At 36.5% G+C, this 24649-nt stretch overlaps 1 protein-coding gene across 11 annotated transcripts in view; it reads left to right on the top strand.

Annotated features, from left to right (window-relative positions):
* The window catches only part of SLC4A10 (solute carrier family 4 member 10), a 154143-nt gene that overhangs the window by 67544 nt on the left and 61950 nt on the right, over nucleotides 1-24649 (top strand). For all 11 annotated transcript variants that reach the window (XR_004241149.1, XR_004241147.1, XR_004241148.1 and 8 more), the window contains exons 3-5: nucleotides 2482-2628; nucleotides 12277-12415; nucleotides 19289-19449. Coding sequence is in view for 8 of the 11 variants with exons in the window: in XM_032114046.1 (XP_031969937.1) it covers nucleotides 2482-2628; nucleotides 12277-12415; nucleotides 19289-19449 (447 nt within the window). In the remaining 3 variants the exon portion in view is untranslated. The remainder of the gene's footprint in view (nucleotides 1-2481; nucleotides 2629-12276; nucleotides 12416-19288; nucleotides 19450-24649) is intronic.

Here is a 24649-nt window from a genome sequence, read left to right as displayed (position 1 = left end):
CAATTATAGATGCTCTTTCTTTTTAGAAATTTTAGTCAGTTTTTTCTGAGGTCTGCCCTGCTCTGTCCATGTTTGACCTTCTGATCTTTTCAAATTTAGAGAGCTCGCTGTAAACTCTTGTTTAATAATGCCTTGGACAATTTGTACAGAAAAACGTACATTACGTACATTCTGGGCTCTAGTTCATAATACCTACCATGGAAAGGTTACTTGAAATAAAACAAAGAGTAATTGGATTTCTTTTGTATTTCCTCTTTCTTTTTTTGCTGCTTCTATCGTTCATTGTCACTTTGTCAGCAATTTAGAATTCATTACTCTTTTGTTCCCAGATGGTCTTCTTTTTGCTCCACAGTTGTGATCTTTTAATAAACCAGCGCTACTTCTCAGATTTTTTGTATTTTGCTCTATGATTTTTCTGTAGAAAACTATTGCTTTTCCCCTGTCAGTTTCTTTTCCTCTTATTTGTCTGAACCTTGTAAGCACCTACATTTCTCCGTGGGTTTATTGAAATTATGCCTAGGTGGGACTCTGCTGGTCTCGGTAGATTCACACGGAAAGAGTAAAATCCACTTTGCTTTTTTCTGGTTATCTATTTCAGTTTCCACATTCCTGTTTCTTTTCAATGTGAACTGATTGTGTCTGTATAAGGAAAATTGCTGTGGCATTCAGGCACACACACACACACGCACGAATGTTCTGGCACTGTTTCCCAGTGTACTGAATAAAGTACAGTCTGGACTCAAGTCCTGGTTTCAGCCCTGGAAATTAATTGAAATGTGAGTCTCAATCAACATTTCCTGATGCAGGTACAATCTGATCATTCACGTGGGAGAAAATTAGGATAAGCATGCCCACTTCTGTCACAAAGCAGCAGAAATGTACTAAATTACTAAATTAAAAAAGCAATCCATTTGCACCTCTGGAAATTACTAAATTCTTAGGAAGGGTAAATCCATTCCTTTCAAAGTGTTGTTTTGCTTTTTCTTCTATCCAAGGAGGGGAACAAGGAAATATAAAGTACTACATTACCCATGTCCTTCAGTATCTTTTTAATGAGTTCTTTTTATTTAATGCATTTTTCCTTGTGTCATGCACTTCTGACTGCAGTGCATTTGAAATACACAAAAGGCAGCAGTTCTCTTTAAACCATTTCTTGGGTTAAATGTAATAAGCAAGAAGAAAGAGTTATTTAATAAAAAAATATTTTTCAACTCATGGGCATTGTTTTAGGAAAATCTCCTAACTCTACAAGACTAGTCTCTCAAAAATTGATGCCTCTGCTTCGTAGTCTCCTCTACACTGATCACAGTTAAGGAAGTAACTAGTGTGGTGTCCAGAGTCTTTTCTCCAGCTTTTTTAGCTCTGTCTCTGCAGAGAATTCCTGTCAGCCATGAATTTCTTTGATGTTTTGTGACACATGCTGCCTTGCTGGGTTTTCTGCCTCCTCTGGAGTCTCCATGGGATTACACACCTTGTGCTACCTTAGCTTAATGTTCTTGACCTTTTTCAGATGATTGACACTGCTGAATGATTACAGCAAAGCAGCAATTATCCATGAGCTGTGTTATGTTCATTTCAAGGAGAAAATAATGTTATTTGAGATGAGTAATCTGGACTATGTCTTTCTGCTGAGTAAACATAGGAGACCTGCCTGTAGTGAGTCATGATTCCTTTCCCATTTGTTCTGGTTAGTGGTTCTTTCTTCACAGCTCTGCTGTGCTCTCCCCCTTCTAAATGCTTTACTGTGCTCTGATCCTGTTAGCCCACATAGCTAAGAGAGCTAAATATTTTGGGCTTGATTAGCAACATAAAATTCCTCAGTCTTGAAGGCAGCAGGCATGCAATATGTACCTTCTTATGTATTTAAAAAAATAAAACAGAAGAAATGAAAGCATCCTAAGCTACCAGCAATGTATTTGGATGTGAGCACGTAAAGTTTTATAGGGAATTTGTTCTCTTGCTTACATAGTGTTTTATTGTTTTTTTCAATCTTTTTTTCCCCCCTTCGTTTTCTATTCAGTGAATTTCCCACAAGAATTCTGTCAGGGTTTGGCTCATAAATAGGAATGAGTTTGGTAAAGTTCTTATACACACAAAGCAAACAGCAACTTCACCAAATGTTCAATCCAAAGAGATCCATGTGTCTCTTCATGTTAGTGTTTTGGAAGACATTTAACAGAACACCTGTCTGGCTTTAATGAAAATTCACATACAAAGATGCAAATTTGAAGAAAAAACCATAAATCTGGCACTGCATTGTAAGGACTTCAGTACTGGGATTTCTTCCTGTATTAAGGGGTTGTGTATCTGTGATGCTTAATCATCATTATCAATACTGTTATGACTATTAACATTAGAATAATAAATATGATATAAATTCAAAATTATAATAATAATTACACCATTTGTGCTATTAAGGTTGTTAATATTGTTGTTCTGTTGCCATAGCTCCTTTCTGAAAGGTACCTTTTTTACCTGTAGGCCATCGAACGTTGTTCATTGGGGTTCACGTGCCATTGGGTGGAAGAAAGAGTCACCGACGCCATCGGCACCGCGGGCATAAACACAGAAAGAGAGACAGAGAGCGAGATTCAGGATTGGAAGATGGGAGAGAATCTCCTCCTTTTGGTAAGACAAATTTTATTTTTGGATAGGTCTTTTAATAATAAACATTAGCATGATCTGTCCTGTTATTGCTCAGACATGATTAGCAACTGGATTTTGGAGAATCCACCAGAACCTCTGCTGCTGATTCATTCCTTTGAACAAATCCACTGAAGGGTAGCAGCCAGTGGCAGTCAATGAGAAAGCTCAGTAGTTTCTAGCACTGAAGGAGCACTGTGAGAGGCTGTGTTCTCACAAAGACAGGCTGCTCCACCACTGAGGGGGGGAAGTGCCTTATGGCACCAGATGCCCTCAGGGAAGGCTCTGGAGTATTTGCCCCGAAAATGTAACATAGAAGAGCTGTGGTCCTTTACCATTAGTTTTGTAATAATGTTGATGTTACTGAAGCTGCAGTGTTTTATCAGATTCAAACCATGGTCTAGGTTGTGTTTACCTTTTTCCTAACATGACACTGTAAATGTGCCATTGTAACATGAATCTGCTAACTGAGGAATTGAGAGCAAGCAGGAAAAAACACCTTTCAGTAAACAAACCTGATATGAAACTCCTAAAATTTTACATTAGAAAACATTACAGAGAAGAGAAAAAGGTTGTCATTAATAAATTACTCAAACTTTGTCTCAAAACATGAGAAAATTATGTGCTGTTCAAAAATAAAAAGTATATGTGATGAAATGTCCAAGGCATTAAGTGTTTAAAATATAATGGAAGCATGCATAGCAAACAATTTGTGTTTTTAAATCATTAGAGAAATGTGTCAGTGTAATTTCAGGTTACAAAATAGTAATTATAAGACTTCCTTTTAATCAGAAGCTTGTATTATGTGTGTGGAAAGCTTTTGAGCAAGTATATTGTAAGTGCTGATGGTTAGAGCTTGAAATTCTCAACTCTTGCACAATGGTTTATTATACTGAGAGTAAAACAAAGTCAAGACTTTTTCAAACTTAGCAGATACAAGTTATGCTTTGAAGACTGAACAGTGAAGAAAAAATTGGCTGTAGTGGTTCTGTCTGGAATTGATTTCGAACGTACAAAGACCCAATACTATATTGAAACCAGTTTCTTGGAAAAAAAACAAAGTTCATAAATTATTAAAACAGTTTTCAAAAAGAATATGCATATATACATATAAAGTCAGATTAAAAAGAAACAATTGAAAGTTACATTAGCCAAGAAGTGAGATATCTTGAACCATGAAACACTGTCTTCTGTTGAGTCATCTGGTTTTATTTAAGTGCCAGTATGTGACACATTTTGGCTGAGAGCTTAGCTCTGTTCTTTCAACTTCTGGAGACCTAGACTTGTGTCCTTCTTAATGTCAAAAGTAAAGAAAAAAAAAAAAAGGAATTAACTGGCTGAATCTGTCCTTAATAGTCTTTGACGTTTTTGCGTACAGTAAAATGCAGTGTTCGACACAATTCTGTGCTGGGTAAATCAGCCTATGTTCAAAGGATCTCTGAGGGTGAAATAGCAGGAATATGAAAAAAAGAGATAGGTTTGAAGTGCATTTGTAATTGATGTTCACTGCACTCGTCCTCTGGTGTACCTCAAGAAATGAGTACAGGTCTGCAGTTTTTAAAGTCACATTTTCACTTTTAAAGGTAATATAACTACCAACCAATTAAAGGGTGTGTGTAAGCGGTATCACTTGACAGACAAGTTACAGGCCAGAAATATGGAAATCTTTTCTGGATTCAGAATGCTAAAGATATTCTTCAAAGTGCTTGGTTGATAACAATTCAAAGAATCCAAAGATAGAACCACAAATCTGGAAATATCCAATCTTTCACCCTAAATAATTATCTGAATAGTAAATTTTGAGGGTTTTTCCCTTTGTCTATCTGACTCCTGGAAGTATGGCCAGTGAACCAGATTATGAGCTTTGAGATCTGTCCATCCAGGCAGAAATGTGGCATTCTATAGACAAGATTGAAAGGGATTTGCATAATGAAGGCAAATCTTAAAATGCTACAGTGATGGTGAGGTTGAGCACATACAGAGCAGGCAGAAAAAATAATACAGAGATTTATATTAGTCTATATCCACATCCTTCTTTTACTATGGCTTTTCCTTACAGGAGTTTCAGGCAGCTTGTTGTGCTGCTTGGGGAGAAGCCTTGCCTTTAGAGAGAATGTAAGCATAGTTTTTCTGTGTTTTGTTTGCACAGAGGGAGCAACAGATACTTCCCACACTAAATTTGAATCTACTAAACCTCAATAAGCTCTTTAGATCTTCTTCCTCATGACTACAAGTTTCTAACAGTAACCAGAGCTGAAGGAAACTCGAAGGAAGACAGATGCACTTCCTTTTCTTGATGCATAACTCAGTATGAGGGACTGTATTACCTGGGAGAGTAGATCCAAACTAGTCACTTAATTTATGAATTATTCTGATTTAATTGAGCAAGCAGAAATGCTTAACTCCATCTCTCTGTAGACGCCTTTTAATGCATTTCTGCCAAATAGTAGAAGCCTGTATGCTTGGGAACTGGGAGCGAGGAGGGGAAAGAAAAAAACATTTTGATGAGCAGGTGCAAGAAGAAAAGACGGAGAAAATAAGCACTGTGAGACCAACTGATAGAAAACAGTGCTTTGAAGTAAGTCAGAAAAGTACATAAGGATTTTTGTGATACAAGAGAATAAATTAGCAATGTTTTGAAGCAGTGAAGTATGAAAGGAGATATAATAAAAGCAAAAGATCCAACAACTGAATAATAGAGATTCTGGAACAAGTAAAGACCTGAAATATTCAGACATGAAGTGCTCCACACTGCTCAGTTAACCCAGCATGGGATAAAGCATTATTTTTTTTTGTCATAATTTATAACTTTATCTGGGCAGTAGCATCATGTGCAGATCTTGCTCTGCTGTCACTGCTCCAGGGAGCTGTGCAGTCCACGTTGTGCTGTGAGGCTGTGTGGGCCCCATGCAGAGTGGACAGGTGCCACCTGGTTCCTGTCCAGTAAAAAACTGTTTTCTGTGTATCAACATGGGTAGAAAACACCTCTCGTCAGTGTAATGACAACAGGTGGATGCTTCCTGGTAATCCCTTTAAGTCCTGGCTGGGAAAGCTGTATCAGCTACTTTCTGGGAAGGTTTCTATAGAGATTAGATTTTTTAGAACATTCTGACATCAGCTTATAAACTTTTTTTTTCTATCTCCTAGTGTCACTTTTCAAAAACAACCCAAGTGCTCTCAGTATACAGATTCAGAGATAACTCCAGATTAGACAAATATTATGCAGAATATGTAGTGAGTAGAATGAAAAAGATTCCTGTCATTTGAGGGCACAGCTCAGTTACTTAGCTTTGGGGTTTTTTTTGCCCTACACCTGATTCTCGCTGTCTGTTTGTTGCCTCTTGGTGGGATGAGGTTGTAAAAGGTGTTTCCATTTTGCAATAATGATGTGCCTGTAAATTGCACAATATGCAGATTACATGGTTTGCATAATGAGAGGCTTTTTTGGGTAGTAAAAATTGTAAGCTAAGTGATTTCAAGGTCTGCATTTTCACCATCTTGTCTCTTAAGTTTCTTCTTTTTGAGGAGAAGGAGAAATTTAGTGAATTCATCAACTCTAGTTAAAAATGCAGAGGTGATACTTCTTTTATTGGAGGTTTTACTATTCTCAGATGAAATCCTGCTTTTGTAATTAAGGCCCCAGTTTCATTTCGGCCTTAAGCTCCCCTTCTCCACAGCTTTCCTTGTGGGGAAATTATTGTGACTGCTTTGTGAATTAAATTAGGAAATTGATGCAAATTAAAACTCATTTGACAAAAAAACCCCAAAAACCCTGTGGTTTCTTGCCTGGGGCATCTCCTTGGTGCTGCTTGTGAGGGTGATGGGTACCAGCCCCTGTGAGCTGCAGGGCCACGAGGCTCCATCCGTGCCATGGGTCGTGGTGGCACTGAAAGCCTGGTGCAAATTTTCCTTTGGCTGGTGGGCTTGCATGTGCTTGGTGTGCATGTGGATTTTAGTGGCAGTTTTCAGTGGCTTTTTTGATGTCTGTTGCTTGCCTGTAACCAATGAAACAGCTCTTTGGTATTGATCAGTTAAAGATATTTAAGTAGCTGTTTTAAAATGGTGGAATAGGAAGACTTTAGCTCTGAATGGGGTGTCTTCAAGGACAGGTTTTGTTGAGGGTTAAAGTGAATAGAACTGTGAGAGCTGGGGTTAGATTATGGCATCATGTTTCCCTTGTATGACTAGACACTATTGAAGCTTGTGGAAGGCTTGGTTTGTTCTTTTAAGAAATCTGGATTTAGTAATCCCTACTTTTAAAGAGGCTTAAATGTGTAATTCATGATACTGGATGTGGCAAGGCAATCAGAGCAGCACTGGAGGCGAGCCTGACACAGGACTGCACACACAGTTCAGGAAAGACTCCCTGAATGTAATGCAGGCAAAAAAAGTAAATTGGGAAGGGGGGGCTTCTCTTGGTTAGTAGAAGGACTTGAAGAAAGTAAATTGAAAAGACTCACCTGGCTATATCTGGTACCTAATCCCAAGTGCTGAGGGGTTATTAGCAGGGTAAATTTAATTATTTGTAAAGAGTATGGCTGTTAAGAGAATTCACCTACTCTTAACTATAGGCTAGTATGATGAAGGATGAACTCGGAAATTTGAATCTCTGGGCAGCTGTGGAACAGATTGCTGCAAATCTGGATTAAAATAATGTCTCATAACGTCAGTTTTAAGAATCTAGCAAAAGGAAGAGACCTAAAGCTTGGGAATTGTCCATATTGTCAGATCCAAAAGATATGATTATTTATCATAGCCCTGGGCTGATGGAAATAATTCACGTCAAGAAAATGCTGGGAGAGTTTCCTGAAGCAGATTGTACCTGGAGGGATAAAGTGCCAGAGAAAGGGACAAAGGGAATACTTTCTCCCAACCCAACATGTGATTTCTAAGGTCCATGAAGAGATTTTCAGAAGTGTCCTGTATGGTTGTTTGCTATTTTATGTGAGTTTTAGTAATGCAAATTTTGTTTTAACTTTTACTACGTTTTCTAATTAATAAAAAAGAATTTATGATCCTTACCTTTACTGATTGCTGAGCTAAAGGTAGAGTCCAATCTGCAAAGGAAGGAGGTTAGGGGAGAGTCACCACTTCTGTGGTGAGTGCAAGCAGTAGGATGATGAATGTTTGTGTCTGAAATGAGCCTTTCTTTTCTCTGATCCTGTGAATTTTTCACACCATTTCCCCTTGGTTTGTAAGGCATTGTTACTGATGTCAACTGTGTTACACCTGTTAACTCCCTGTCTGCAGTTTGTCCTGTGCAGTGGGTAATAAAAAAAAATTGGTTTGCATATTTAATATTATTTTAATGTGAATGTATAAGAGCACAAGGCATGGATTAAATATTGCATATATTGCTTACTATCTTATGTGAATTTCTGTAATGGAAGTTTTATTTTAACAGTTAGCATGTTTTCTAATGTAGAAAAAGTAATCTCTTACTCCTTCATCTGCTGACCCCAGTAAAAAGTATTTGCCTACTAATTCTACCCTTAAGTGCAGGCTCGACAGACTGAGAAATACAAAAACCTGTTCTGACAAGTGAGCTGAGAGAGTGTTACTAGAAATACATTTTTGCACTCTTTCTAGAGTTTATCAAGAGCAGAGGACAGAATTTGGATACATTTTATATGTACTGAAAGCTGTATTTCTGTTTGTGATATCGCCTGGTGGATTGTGTGCAGTTCTGCCTGATGGCAGGGTGGTTTGTCCCAGATGAAACCCTCACACTCACTGAGGAGGAGATGTGGATTGCTCTGACTGGTGTAGTGGAACAGAATGTTTGCTGGGCTGAATTTATGTGAAAGGACTGAGAGTGATCCTCCTTTGTTACCCCAGACCAAGTCTTGATTTTACTCTGTTCTGTTAGGCAAGAGGGAGCAGTCCTGACCCAGAGTTGTGGTTGCACTTGGGATGTTTTAAATGGGGGAATACCAGTTATGGTTCTTTTCTACTTGTGTTTTGCAAGGTGGGATGGTGATGTGGGACACTGTTTGCCACTACCTGCACTCAGTGCTGTTCCAGGGAGCAGCTCTTCATGTTTCCCTCTGGGAATTAGGTTATTAGAAATTCTGGCTTTCAAATCTGCTGCTTTGGTATGTCTGTGCCCACATCCTGCACTTGTTTCAGGGATGTTGATGCTGTTACAAGGTGTCATAATATAACTCAATATGTCAGGTTTTTGCAGGGTGACTCCCTTTCTGCAGCACTGAGTGCCACTTTGAATTTGTGTGCTCAACAATAGCTTAAGCACCTGGTCTTAATTTTCACCCTTTTAATAGACCAGTGGAATTAGCCAGATTTTTAAATGTGAAATACTCAGAATTTGTATGCATGCAATGAATTTGAGGTATCAGAGGTAGTTTGGATGCAAGTGCTGCACATATGAAATGAGCACAAGCCCAAAGAAACCCAGGGATAAAAGAGAGTGGCTGGTGGAGCCACAGCAAACACAAAGCTGCTTCACTTTTCTTGACTGAGACTGCTCATTAGCCAAGCAGGAGTGCTTGTGATGGTACCCCTGCTCCTGTTGTGTACCAGACTTTCTACCCAGTTCTAGCTGGTCGTGGAGGATTTCCTGAACTGGTAATGAACTAGTTATTTGGGAGACTCATCAGCTGCCTTACTGTGAAACTTTAAATTCATGTTGCTTCTGATAACTCTGATATAAAACAACTACAGTGGTAGAAATAATACTGTAACAGGTTAATCTCACTCATTAATTTTTTTTAAGATTCATCTAGATTGTTTTCATTACTTTTTAGAAATAGCAATAATCGTATGAAGAATTTTCTTTTTTATGCTGGCTGTGCTACTTGAAGTAGGGATAGACAAAAATAATATTGAAGCCAATTTCTGTTTGCCTAGACTGCAGAAAACATTGTGTCCTAGTTTGCAAATATTATCCTTCTGCACTGAGGATTAGGTTATCACAGTTTGACAGTCAGCAATTGAAGTATTCTTCCATACTGATTTTGAATCACATATTACTGATTTTCTATATAATATATTAATGACATATTTGGTATTTATTACTCCTATGAATATGAGCCAAATTTATCTGGCATTGCTCATGAATAGTCCTGTTAATTCACTTTTATAAGTAGACCAATAGATCTGTTGTTTTTATTATAATTTTCCTATTGGTTAAGTCTCTTAGGGTTTTGTCCTTGAAATAAAATTACTGTACTATAAAGGAAATGATAATTTTTTTTTTTTTTCAGTTTCCAGCTTGTTGTCTGAAAATGAAGCCATGACTTGCAGGTTTCAAATACCAATAGAAATCACAGCAATAAAGAAAGATAGACAGAATCTAGCAGCTTTTTTTACTGCTTTGTTAGTAAGGGAGAAGATAATTTAGTGCATATTTTGTCATTTCTCTAAATGTGGTGGTTAGGGGTGTGGTTTGGTGGTGGACTTGGCAGTGCTTGGTTAGCGGTTGGACTCGATGATGTTAGATGTCTTTTCAGCCTAAAAGATTCTGGTTCACTGTTGTCAGTCAAGTAGCTTGTTACACAGAAGACCCAGTAAGAGCAAATTACTGCAGTAAGGTGATTCCTTGTTACTACTCACCTGACTTCAAGAGATTTCTGATCCTCTGCTTTTCTTCCCACGCTGAAAGCGTGTGTTTGCATGAGGATCATAGCTGTCATAAAGCTGCAGCTCTGCTGTACGACACTGCTCATTTATTACTTAACAGTAGCAGTTGCTGTAAATCAGTCCTAGTGCTGATTTTATCAAGAGTACAGGATGTTCCTGGCAATGCTTATTCTCAGATTCTAACTGCAGTCCAGCTCTCTACCAAAGTAGCTTGTTTTCCATGTTCTGTTAGTAGTCATATGCAGTAATCCTTTGTAAGTTCCTATCTCACTGAATTTTGTCCTTCTGGATATTAGTCTTAAAAAGTTGCACACTTCTTAACAAGAATGTACTTTCTAGTCTCAGATTTAAAAAAAAAAAAAAGTAGCACAGTTTTAAAGAAAAAAGAAAGAGGACTGAACAGTGAGAGAGAAGAGAAAAGCAAAGAAAGGGTAAAGTGAGGGAGTTTGTTGCTGTTCTTCGGTGATTCACCAAAAGTAGTTCCTGTAGCTGTACCCCCTGCAGTTCCATTCTCTAGCACTTTGTAGTACTCAGTGCTGCAGAAAGGAAGTGACCCTGCAGAAACCTAACATATTGAGCTGTATTATGACATCTTGTAAAGTCATCAATATCCCTGAAACAAGTGCAAGAGAGCCCATATCTCTCTTCCTCCACTCCTGTATTTCTTCTTGAGTTTAATTTCCTTGCTTTGTGAAGGAGTAAATAGGTTTGACTGTACTCTATCTTTACACTGTTTAAGAAAATAGACGTCAGGTGGAAACTGTCATTTATTGTTTGTGTTTCATTGCTATAGCAAGTTTAGTACTAGTATCGAAGAGGTACCTTTATTGCTGAATTTAATTTTCTGTATCAGTGGCCCATTTCATTTGTTTCGATCAGAGCTGTGTTTGCTCTTTAATTAGCATTCAATGGGTGATATCATCTCATTTTTTACAAAATTCAAAGAGCTCGAGGACCCTGTGCAGTGATGCTCTTCACTGTTAGATGGAATACTGTAGCTTGTCTTACAAATATGGTTATAGAATTGAACTTCATTTAGACAACGTTTAAGGAATCACTGAGCTGTTCTGCTGGATAATCAGTTTTTCAGTTGACTGGCAGCCTGGCCTCTCTCAGCTCTCACAAAGGGCTTTTGGTTCCTTTCAGAAATCTAAAATACATTAGCAGAAAAAGCAACTATGTCTTGCTAGAGAGACTACGTTTCATCAGAGTTTGTTCATTTGAGATTTGCATTTAAATGACCAAATAGGAGGGGTTTTTTTAATACAGCGCTTGAGCTGTATTAACATTGAATGTATATATGCTTTAAGATGCTCTGTGAGTTCTGGGAATTTTTTGAGTGAAAAAAATAATAGTATGTCTCCAGAAATATATTTAGCTGTCTGTGCTGAAAGGTTATGAAGAAAATTAATCAGTAACAGTATTGGAAGGGAAGACAGAGACAGGAAGAATAAAATGAGAAAGCTGGGACAGATCAAGAAGTTGTGTATCTCAAGCAGCCTAACCAAGTAGAAACAGTTAACAAAGGGGCAAGGGCCAAGTCTGCAGCTGTAGAGCCACATTAGACAGGTTTCATTTGGTGTCTTTTTCCTATAGCAAAGATTTCACATTTAGTATAGCAGCTTTGTGAGCTGAGATGGATCTTCAGAGGCAGACTTATGAAGTGGCAAAGTAGTTTTTCTAACACTGGAGTAAAAGACTTCTATCAGCTTTATTCAGCTTTATCTATGCTGCTCTCTGTGTGCCTTTTTTTTGGGACATACCATTCCAGCTTCCAATAGACCCTATTTCTATATGTCATGTTATGTCTTTGGGTGAGTTTCTTAAACAGTGGACTTAACAACTATGGTGCATGAAGAGATCTCAATCTGAATGTGTTTGTGTATAAATGAATGTTGTCACAGCAGAACTGTGATTTTTTTTGTGTGTGGCAGTAAATGATATGCATGAAAACATCTGGATAATCTCATGAAATTTGTTTTCTCAGGCCAAAAAAATTGGTGTTTTGGACTTGATATTTTTATTTTTCTCCAGATACCCCATCACAAAGGGTGCAGTTTATTCTTGGAACAGAAGATGATGATGAGGAACACATTCCTCATGATCTCTTTACTGAGCTTGATGAAATTTGTTGGCGTGAAGGAGAGGATGCAGAGTGGAGGGAGACAGCAAGGTGAGTGTTTTCATGACTTAAAAATTATCTGTAGGTATTGGTTTCTGGTGTATTGAGGAATGATTTCAAAGCTGTAGCAAGCTCAGGGACAGATTTTGGATATAAAGCTTAAATAAAACCATAGTTTTAATCCTTAGTCTGTTAGTACTACAACAGCATTCGTCGCTTCTCAGAGCCAAATATTTTTTTCTGGATTTATGAATATAGGTCAGAGTGAATACCAATGGAAAAAAAAAAAAGTAAATATATCATATATGTGAATTAAAAATCATTGGTCAGTTTATATTTTATCTTATAATTTAAAGAATCTTTCAAACTTCCTCTTTTGTTTGAATCCTCAAGAAACTGAAAAGGGTACCATTATAAAAAGATTAAAGCTAGGAATGAGATTACTTTTGGAGCAACAGAACTTTTACATATTCTAACCCTCAATTAACAGTTTATTTTGAGAATGAGTATTCAGTGTTGGATTATTTTATTTCTGCAGAATTAGTGGGAAAGACTTTTAGATTACATTCTGATGGGAAAAAAAAATAGTACTGGTACAGAACTTTTCTTTTAATTGTATATTTTTTTCCTTGAGCACTTAAATGGGAGTTGATTTGTACTTAATTTCATTAAGAATGTACATTTTCCAGCAATCTTTGCTTCATTTTTCATCTTGAAACCTTAGCTCTTTCTCTCCCTGCCAGTTGTTGATTGTGTTCCTCAATGGTGCCCCAAAGTCTGTGTAAAATATATTTGGTGTCAGTAAAATAAAAATTGCAAAATTTCTGCAAGAGTTTTGTGGGCAACTATGTATGTGGGCTGTCTGACAGGAATATGGCTGTTCGTTTTCTCTCTAATTTTATTGCAAATTTCTGCTTTCCCAGAGGGCCAAAGAATTTTCTATGACCTTCCCTTCCATTATCTGTTCATAGACAGCTTAGACAGATGCTAAATATAGATCTTTATGTGTAGAAAATTCTCATATGGGGATTGTGCTGCAAAAGGAATGCAGTAGTGTTCCTAAATAATCTTATTAATATTCAGAGAGAGAAAATCTAATCAAGGTAATCATCTGCATTGTTCTCATACTGATTAAGAATACATAGGACCTCTCTAGGAAGGGTTTCAGCTTCTATTGAAATTAAAAAGGAAAAATCACTTTGTGTGTTATGTTATTTTTAAGCAGGGAAATAGCAACTTCTTTAGTTCAATTTAGAAAAAGTCCCTTTGCGAATTATCAAAGAATTATGTTTCTGAAAATTATAAACATTTCTATTAATAAGTGGTTCTGATCAAGATAAAATTCAAAAGGACTAGGTGAAATAAATCACTCTTTTGGTTGATCTGTCTATATGCACAGCCTTGTCAATTGTTGTTTGTGAAATGGAGTTTAAAATATTTAATAGAAACAAGATTGTTGAAAAAGGACAGGAACAAACAGCCAAGAAAACTGTATTTTTGGAGCTCAGAAAATACAAGAGTGCCATAATAGCTAATAGTAAAAATTTCTTTAGTTTTAGCAGCAAGATGGAAACAAAAGAAGAGTGGGGCTGCTATGTGGAAAGAATTGGTCAAGATAAATGGTCTTTCTCAGTTTAGATCCCAGAATTTTGGACTGCATTTGACATGGAGTGACTTGTTAGAAAAGGAAGAGATGGCAAGGAAATTACCAAATTCAAAATGAAGATAAGACTCAAAGTGCTTTTCTGTGCAAATAAGGTGGTGCAATAATTTCCATCCCAGAAAGGTGAAAGAACATGTATTTAATGGAGAGGGCAATAGAACAGTTGGGACAAACAGAGCTCTTATAGTCCAATTTCAGAGCCATACAAGGCTTAGAACAATGCTTGAAGGAAAGGAAAATTACAGACTTGGAGCTAAGTGGAAAATTGGATAACATGCAATACAGTGGTATATCATGTCAGACTATGTTAATAATGCTCTTTAATCAGATAATTGACTTTCGTTTTTCTGAAAAAGAAAAAACAGTGGATATAAATTTTTTTAAAGTAAAGCATTTCATATGGTACAGCAGTAGGAATGTATTACTTAAACTGCATTCTAGTGTAAAAATTCTATTAGTAGGTCAGGAACTATTTGAAGAGGTGCAGCAGGTCATGCTGAGAGATTATACTATTAGTGTGAAAGGTAGTGACAGCTAACTTTTGAAGAATTAGGCTTAGGAAATATTTATTATTGAATGAAAAAATAGGATTGTAATAATGAAACTTGCTGATGATAAGAAATTAGGAGGCATTACTCCTCTAGAAATAGATAAAGATATACTCAAAGAACAAGGTGGCTTTGTGTAGAATAATAGAAATGGGATGGTGTTTAATATGTATCATGTGCTTAGAAACTAATACATTGGATCACTTTAAATACCTGTTGTTGATTCAGGGCTTCAGAATTAATGATTTGACTAAAAGCATGGCATGGAGAAAATACAACCTGAATTTGTTGTTGCTCCAGGCTTAATATGTGTTTTTCATCGGTGTGCAAAATGTCACTTGGAACTATTTGTAAATCTTACTGTCTGGCTTTGGATGTAGTTCCAGGTAGAGATTAATTGCATTTAATGAGAGTGATAGCTCTAAGTGGTTATGTATTCATTTCACTAAGCTTTGCACTTTGTGCACCTGGACTGGAGTGTTGGGTTGACTCTGATGAAGTACATCTGTATTTGGTATTTTCAGTTTGATTGAAAGTGCACTGGGACTCTTCCATTCCAGATTTAGACTGTCCCATCCATGGAATTAGTTAGAGAGCAGAATGGAACGAATAGCTTGGTTATATTGATATAGGGATAAAATTAATTAATTTTTTTCCCCATCAATTGATTTCAAGCCAGAAGAAACACATACCTTTTAAAATAAATAGTCAGTCTTAAAATAGCGTTTGTGTATGGCCCAGCTGTACAGTCATGCATTCTCTGCGGAGACAATGTATAGTTTCTATTCTGAAACAAAATTTCCAGTGAGTTTGTAGAGAACCACACTGGAGTGTAACAGTTGGATTTATTTTATACACCCAATAGTGTAGCTGCAAGTTGCAGCTGTTGGGAAAGCAATTCATGTGTCATGGCTGGAAAGCTGTGCCTGATTTGTAGCAAGTTTTACCCAGACTTTTGGGACTCATTTATCTGCTAATATCAACCAAAAATATCTGGAGAATATCACTATCTTTTTGGAGCAGAAAAAATTATGTAGTAAGGAGGAAAATAGAAAGAATCTTGGAACCAGGAGGAAAGTGCTTAAGCTTAAATTTTGATGCACAGTTAGGAAAATAAACTCATGTCCATAGTTTAGAAAGTAAATCATTAATAGTGACTAGAAAATGGATGGATTAGGGAAAGTTAGGAAGTGTAATGCATTTTCCCTGGATCAAAACTTTCTTCCAAAGAAACTAGGTCACAAGAAACATTGGTTTGTCACTTCTGCTTTGATCCTGACATGCTTGTGTTCTTTGGTTGGTTTTCAAATCAGTGTAGGCAGGCACAAGCTCATGCAGAAATTGATACAGATTGAAAGATTACATTAAAACCATTGACTGTAGAGCAGGCTGTGAGTACATACTCCATCTCTCTGCTGCAGACATTCCACACTAAAAAATAGATGAAGTACAAATCACCCACTTCATACTGTGCAGAAGAGGTAGTAACTGTGTCTAAAATGAAGCATGTACACTCTTCTATTGATGCCTGAGAAAGTGATGAGGACGGCTTTAGAAGCTAGGACATATATATAAGGTGTATGCACACACACTTGCCTGAAGAATAGTTTTCCTATAGTAACATACCTTGCTGAAACTCTTGTTGGCATATTTTTTTCCAGCAAGCATTCTATGAGAGGAACTAAACTGTGTGATTGATACACCTATGCCAGTCTTTACCAGTAAAAGAAACCTGTAAGACTGAAAGTGCTCTTCTATGCAATCAGCCGTAACTAAGATAGCTCCAGATATGTTCCAGTCACATGGGATACGTGTGACATGAGCTCAAGACACAAATGGGGTTGATGGTGTTTCCCAAGAAGTTATGAAAGGCTTTTATCTGTCAATCATGCCAATTTAAGGGTTAAACTGCAAAAGTAAATATATTTAAATTTGAGACACTAGAAGGAGTAGAAAATTGGCAAACTGGGATCTATGCCTGAATTTGGATTTCAAAGCCATTTCTGTCATGGAGTCTTGTACATGAATTCAGAGGATTGTTCAAATGGTATTATGATTTTTAAAACCACTGAGCACTGAGAATTGAAAGACTGTGTAAGATTAGAGTTGTTTTATGTTTTCTGCTACTGTTTCTCATTTGATATGTTAAATAAGGATTATCTGAAAAGATAAAAGGTGATAAACAGTAACATGATGTTCCCTTGATGAAATTAGTAAACCTATGTTATGCTTATTGAAATCAAAATAGAAATTTATTCCAAATGTAGAACACTCTCAGCTGGATATGATTTAATTCCATGTCCTGGCCTGTTGGCTCATTGAATAATAATGTATGATAATGTATTTAAACAGCTAAGTTTCCCCAACAGCAGGAAATGGGGTGCAACCCATAGAATTATGCTATTCCAATTCATGGGAACCCAGATGATCACAATGACAAGTACAATTATTTGAGCAGCAGCGATAGTTTCCTATGGATTTTTTATGCATCAATATGTAAACTTTAATGTCTGACACTATAAACTCTAATTAAAGCTGTTTTCGTGATTTAGACTTGTCTGTGTCTGCAGTCTGTTAAAAGCTCTGATAATAAGCCTGCCTCTGTCCAGTCACTTGTCTTAAACTTTTGAGACTATGTTTGTCTTTTATTGCTCTTTTAAAATCTATTTACAACTGGTCAGTAGATTTAAATTAGGTAATATCAAGGACAGACTGCAGCAGCATAATCAGATAAGCAATGTTGAAGACTGACTTACATGAACAGAAGGTAATGACATTATGAGGTTTCTGATGATATTTTGTAAGAATCTATGCTTGGGTCATTGTTTTTAGAATATATGTAGCATGATTTTTAATCCTTTTTTCTGAGTCAGCATAAAAGAAGATATCATAAGCTAAGCAAGATATAATAACAGAAATAATAAGATATAATAACAATAATAATACATAATAACATAAATAATTAAGAATACTCAAGCATGAAGATCTTATAAATCTCCTAAAGAGATTAGAAACATGCACAAAAACAGAGGTATGAGAAGAAAAAAAAGGAGGTGTTTTGCAAAGTCTTGGGAGACAATAGTTTAAACAGAACAATAAATGCACCACTTTTGTGATGTTGTGGACACAAATAGGTATTGCACATTTTTCAGCTTGGAAGCAAGATTGTCGTGAGTAAGATAGGAGCAGCCTCTTCTTAGGGAGTTCAAGTGTAACTGCAAAATGAAAAAAATTTAAGAACTATTTTTCCTTCTCACATGCTTCTTGATAACTTTCCTGAGTTTTTGTAGGCCACCCTTTTAAAAGTACCACTTTGAATTTGGTGGGGAGGAGTGTGGGTTTGAAAATTTATTTGAAAAACCTCATTTGCATATGTAAATTCAATTTCATAGTTTGGCTCTGTGGAAGCAAATTTTTGTGTGTGTGCTGTGTCCTCCTTGCTGCTTCTCTGGACGAATGTGAAGGTGAAGGGGATGGGCTGGGAAGAGAAAAGAGAATGCACCAAAGGGAGTGGGGAACAGGTCTGATGAAGTGGAGAGTTCTCATTGGCAAAGATGAAGTAGAGAAACTGGCCAGTTTCCTCACAGAGGAAGTGGAGGGAAAATGTTTAGCTAGAAAGAGGAGAAGAGGGCTAGACATAGGAGATTGAAGATTTTGAAGGACCCAAGGAGCTGGGGCAAATTATCTCTATAGATAATGAGAGAATGATTAGAAGGCAGCAGGGACAGTTCCCAGAAATGGAATACATCAGGAAGGGAGCCGATATGCTGATGATGAGTGGGCCAGTGAAGTGGTGGCTGCTCACAGGATGGCAGCGAAAGGGAAAGAATTTGGTGCAGAAGGACTGAAAGGAGGAAAGTATCTAAAATATGGGTACACTTGCATATTTTACAAGTAGGAGCAGAGTCAGACAGGTGGCCCAGGAACAGAAGAGGACAGCTGTCCTTGCTGCGTTGCTGGGCTGTGAGGCTTGGTAAAACTGGAAATTCCTCAGCTTTAGAGGTCTTAAGGCTTTACACTTCCCTGCTGTCTGGAAATAAGTGTGAAAATGCTGTCAAGGTGTGAAGCTCTGCTTGACTTCACTGCTGCCATGTCCATATAAAATAGCTGAATGCTGTTGAGTCAAGCGATACAGGCATGTGCTGTGACTGCAGCTGTTCAAACCTTGCCAAGCTGGCAGGTTGCAGGGCTCCACACAGCAACATCCCTGTGTGACTTCTCAGGTTTTTGTTTGTCTGTTTAATATTCTTTTAACATTTTAAGTGCACTATTTATCAGTAGAGAATTCAGTCTCAAGCAAGTTCATCTGCCTGGATGGTAACAAAAGACTTGATCCTTTCACGCCAGTTTTGTATATCCTTTTACTTTATTGAAGTCTCTCCAGTTTCCTTTTTGTACCGCTTGTTATTCTATCACAGAAGTATCATTGTGCACCAAAGAATTAGTCAAAGTTCTTGTAGAGTACAAAGATGATTGCTTAATACATTTCTCACTTCTTCTCTGTGGTCAGAACTTATCCTCAAAAATGGTATAATACAGCATTACATGGAAAGAAGTAGGCAAGGGGAGTTTCTCATATTTCCTAAAAAGGAAGAATAAAGTGAAATTCAAAGACATGTTCAACATCTTTGTCTGTACTTTCAGCATCCATAGAAGTAATTAATTTTTCATTTCTTATGCACAATGGAGTTATAAAATTGATTGTTTGTATAGGTGGTTGAAGTTTGAAGAAGACGTAGAGGATGGTGGAGAGAGGTGGAGCAAACCATACGTTGCCACACTGTCCCTTCATAGCTTGTTTGAGCTGAGAAGCTGCATCCTGAATGGCACAGTTCTTTTGGACATGAGAGCTAACTCCATAGAAGAAATTGCAGGTGTGTATTGATGTTTCATTTATTGGTTATGAAAATTAATAACGAAAATTAAATGCTTACAAGAAAGTTATTGCATAATAAGCAGTTACGTTTAGAAACTCCTAGGAAATGTTTTTCTCAACGTACTTGAAAAGAAACTTATGTCTAGCACAGTTAGTAAATATTATATTTATATTTTTTATGTGGAATCTGCTGCTTTAAGAATAAATTTTTGAATAAAGAAGAAAATTTAAATGGAGGAAAGAGGACAGTTTGGTTAGATTTAATTAGAGCTGGCATGTTCTCTGCTCCTGCCATGCTGCCTCACATGAATGAGGCGTGTGCTAACTTTCACAAACTTAATGTACTGCTACGCTAATTGCAGGCAATCTAGCTTTAAAAAAAAACCCCAAAATACAGGGAAGTATTTATTGCAATTAAGTTACATGAAAACAGACATGTCTCTGGCTTGAGAATGAAATCAGGAGTAATGATATAGTGTAAGTTTTTAAAAGAAATTTTAGGTACATTAACTTCTTAAGATAAAGTTGAGTGCATTTTTTCCAATAAAATTTATTTGGCAGTTGCAATTCTAGAGCTTTTGCGAGCTTCTGAGCAAGAAAGAACATAAAGGATGAGTCTTCTCTCCCAAAAGTATAAGTTAGATTGAGACTAAATGCCATTTTCTGCTTTCCTGGTGTTTCCCTTAAAGACTGTAAGTAGTTTAGAAAAGATACAGAAGACAAAGCAATAAAATTTTCTAACACTCAAGATTATCAAGAAAGCTGCTTTATGGATGATATATAAATCCATGTAAGTCCAATATGAAATTTATTTTACTTATTTAAATTATAGGGGAGATATTGTTTGGTGGGGTATATTTAACAGTGGAATTAAAATTGGCTCAGATAGTGGTAGCTGCTTTTTGTATTTACTTTTCCCAAATTGTTTATGTCAAACTGACGCAAGATATTATTAATACAAATCTGCAGAAACTTGTGTGGGTTTCTACTCTGTGCTGAGATCTGATTCTCCCATGACTCATAGTCTGAATCAGAGCTTCAAAATTTGTCTTGATAATGATAAAAGATAAACATGAAGAATAAAAAGCAGCTGATTTGAAAGAACAAAAGTGTCTATCAATATGTTGCTTTATTATTTATTTATAAATAATTAAGAAGTACTTAAGTCAGCTGCTTGATGTTCTTATATTACTTTTTTGCTTAAATAGTACACTGGGATTTTCAATCTTGAGCTTTGCATTCTTAATCGAAAAATCACTCAACTTTGTCCGTAATCAGCTAAGAAAGCCTTTCCAGATTTATTTTCATTTAAGTAGGTAAAAAAAGTAAAGATTAATGCAAAAAACCCCCAACTTCAGTGAACATCTTTTTTTTTGGTGTTTTTGGAAGATACTGTATATTTTCCAATATAGTGAGGCCCCAATTAAATAATATTTGTAACCTCTTAATCCTTAGTTGTAGTGATTTTGTTTTGGTTAACGTGGCCAAGGATTTGAGCATTTGTAATACTAATGTTGCAACTCATCACAGATGTAGGTTGTCCTTCAGTAGATAATTTGGGGAGTTACCCTCACACTATTTTAAGTCAGCCCTAGCTGCGGCTTATCTTGGTTTGTTGATTAGGAAAACTTATTTCTTCTGAGAAGAGGCTTTAGGATGACTTTCATTAATTGGCATGTACCATTTTAATTTAAAAAGTGCCTGTTGTTGTGGCAGATTTGGATGCATTTCATTTGTTGCATTATTTGCTTGAAGTGGTAGGCATCCCTTTCTGATAAGGCGGCCTGACACATGATAAGGTTTGCATGGATTGCGCTTTGTCTTTGAGAGAAGATTATATTTTTCCTCCTCTGCAGATTCAATAAGCAATGAGCTATTCTTTTTAAAAAAGCTTTGCAGCAGGTGCTTCAGGCAAGTGAATCATTCTGTAAATTACTCACGTTCTGTCAGGTTTCTTTGAAGAGACTTATTTTTTTTATTTTCTCAAGAAATAAAGTTGCAACTCCAGTTGCTGTTCTCTGTTAATATTATTTGTGCTGTAGCAATGCTGTTTTCCTTTTCTTCAATCAAGTTACTCTGTAATTTGTTACTTTAATGCTATGTGTGTTCATTCCTGGTCTCCAGTGATTAGAGAATGTTACAAAGAGTGTGGCACCCAGTAGGCAGCAGTGCGAGAAGGAAAGACTGATAGTGGTAGCAAGCACACCACCAAGGCGTGTGTCTTAGAAATGTGATAATTCCGAATAATATGACAGGCAGTTCTTTTTACATAGAAGTGACTGCTGGACTTGAAGATTAGGCAGAACTGGTACCTCTCAGGAAATCCTTTATTTTGTGTTCCAGTCAGTTGCTATGTCAGTAGTTATAATCCCATTTATCTTGTGCTATACTATGCAATTGTGGTTTTCATCAGACACTGATATGTATTCCAGTTGTATCTGACAGTCCTGACACTTTAGAATTTAAGGAAATAGTTGCTGGCACCTGTTGGCTTCAATTTTTTTTCAACATTCAGCTCTTATTATTTGGCTTGCTAGCCATCCTCATGCCAGGCTTGTCCAGCAATCCTGGTGATCACTTTCGGTTTTGTTCCAATGTTACTGTGTATACCACCTTTAGCAGGTTATGCCCTACAGTTTTAAGGGATGCTCCTGAATTAAATTTGATTCTTGTGCTTCTGATTCATAATTTAGGGTTTTGGTTTTTTAATACAATCTCTTGATAATTTTACTGCATTGCTATAATGAATCATCTTTTGAGAACAAAAACATTATTTGTGCACGTGTATTTTCTTCTTACTTGCCTTAATGCTTTGTTAGTGAGAAATGTGTGATGTGTATTTATTGGTAATGTCTTGCTATCTGGGCTATATTCCAATATCAAATTATATTTCTATTAATGCAGTGCCGGTCTTCGTATCCTTGGAAGAGGTATACTTAAACTTTATTGCTAAATTGAGACTAAGAATTCCTATTTGTTTTAGTCAAGGCTTTTAATCTATAAACACTTATTCACTAAGGCACTAAACTCTCACCACTTAGCCCTTGAGAATTTCTATTATTAAAGTCTGTATTTTAAAACATTAATGGGCTTGTGGTAAAATCTACAGATGAAAGCCACCTTTTGTAATGTTTGCATGGTTTCCAGAACATTTTGTATTTTATCCCTGGAAACTCTGACAGTTCTGCATAAAAATATTTTGGTACTATTTATGTTGTGAGAATTTTTAAATCATCCTCTATTCCAGCATGTCCATTCTCTATTAGGTCTTTTTCATTCCAACTGTCATACTAAAAAATTACTTCATCTATGAGATTGTATATTTCTTTGGACAGGCACACAATTTTCCTTGTTGAAGAAGAGCTTATTCATACCTATGATGCTGAATTCACAGACAGAATCTTATTATAATAGAGACTTCTGAGATGAATTTCCAACACTGTCATCATGCATCAGAACAGCATGTTTGTTCCTGAATTTTCTCAAATTGTTCATAATTTTTGTAAGATGGATTTTGCTTCTCTTGAAAAGAGCTCAATTCCTCTGCTGAACTTTATCCTGTTTAAAAATGCAAATTTTATTACACATATTTTAGGGGAGTTATTACTATTTGTAATACGTGATGTTATTTTTTCTTATGTCTGTGCAGTGACTCCTATATCTGTAGTTAGCACTCCATGCATGAGGAATTCCTTTGAACATTATGTAGTAATATTTTATCGATCACTTCTGTATAGAACATATGCTAAAAGGAAGTCTAAAAAATCTATGTAATCAAAACAATTTATTTTGGAACTTGTCTCTTGAGGAGGTATTTGCCAGAATCTGGCTGTACCATTAGAGAGCAGCTTCACTGTGTTGTTCAAGTTGGCAGATGAAAATGTTCTCTTTTGATATTTTCATTTAGTTCCTTTGAAACCATGTAGATTCTCAGATTACCATCTGGTTTTTTGATTGTAACCACTGAATGAACCCAAAAGGTTCCTCTATTTAACATATGATGCCATTTTCTGTTGTTTGGTTCAAAAACTATTCAGTCCAGTCTTTAATGGCAATACTTTCTTTACAGCATGAGCCACAGAACTTGCATAATCTTGTAGTTGTGCAGAGTGTTCTGTGAACAAATGTCAAACCTTGTCAAATATAAACTGTGGCCACTCTTGCACAGTGGAGCTTTGGTGACTTGCACATGTTTGAAATATTCCCATTTATTTTTAATGGTTTAATTGTAATAATGATTTCTTTTTTAAATTAAATTTTAAATCTGCCCTTGCTTTCCAATCCCAAGATCTGACTGTTTTCTCCCTAGCAGTCTTTTGTATGTTCGTCATGATCGAATTTTCAATCTGTGTAACAGCTTAATCTTGTGATTGAGGTCACTGGACTCTGTGCTCAGCAACTCAGGGCATTACATCCCAAGTGTGCAATTTTATTGATTTCATTAATATCATGTTAAGCTTTCAATCTGAACAAGTCTTTTTTTGCCTTTGCTTTAAGCTATATTACTCCATAATAATGACATATTTTATCTGGCTCAAATTGAGATTTTATTACACCGGAGCCTTTTGTTTCATCTGCAACACTCACGTGTTACGTTTCTGACAGTGCTTTTATGGTACATTTAACTTTTATTACAAACACTGTAATAAAGTGTGGGGTTGCCTGTGAGTAATCTGCTTCTCTGTTTGACCCTACACCTGTCTTTTGCTCAGCTTTCACCTGCTCACTTACCCAGGTTTCTACATTTGTTTGCTTTATTTTCAGCTTAGCATGCAGCTTAGCATGTGGTGATAACCTCTACAGAGAAACTATCAGGTTTTGTTCCTTTGTCTGTGCTTAAATTGTAGATCTTGTACCAACTTCTACGTAGCATGTCTTTTTTTCTTCTTGTTTTGTGTTTTCCCATGTTAACCACAAAGGTGGGAATCTTTTTAGATTGCACAAGTCAATCTCAGTTTGCAAATTTTTTTTTTTATGAAGCATCCACTGTGCCTGCAGTTCTGAACTGCAAGCTGGGAATTTTGGCCTTGTCTCTACAATTTACAGTTTTGTGAGATACTTGCTCTTGTTCCTCAGTAAAATTATGTACTGTTATTTTAAAAAGCAGACATTTTTCATTCTTTCCTTCTCAAGTATTTTAACTGAGGAATTGAACCAAATAATTTCAGGTAAAGCTAGAAATAGAATCTGTGTCTTGG

Source organism: Corvus moneduloides, chromosome 7 (genome assembly GCF_009650955.1).
Source record: "Corvus moneduloides isolate bCorMon1 chromosome 7, bCorMon1.pri, whole genome shotgun sequence".
In the NCBI taxonomy this organism is placed as follows: Eukaryota; Metazoa; Chordata; class Aves; order Passeriformes; family Corvidae; genus Corvus; species Corvus moneduloides.
Note: the sequence above shows the minus strand (reverse complement) of the source record. Positions and strands in the feature narration are given on the sequence as shown.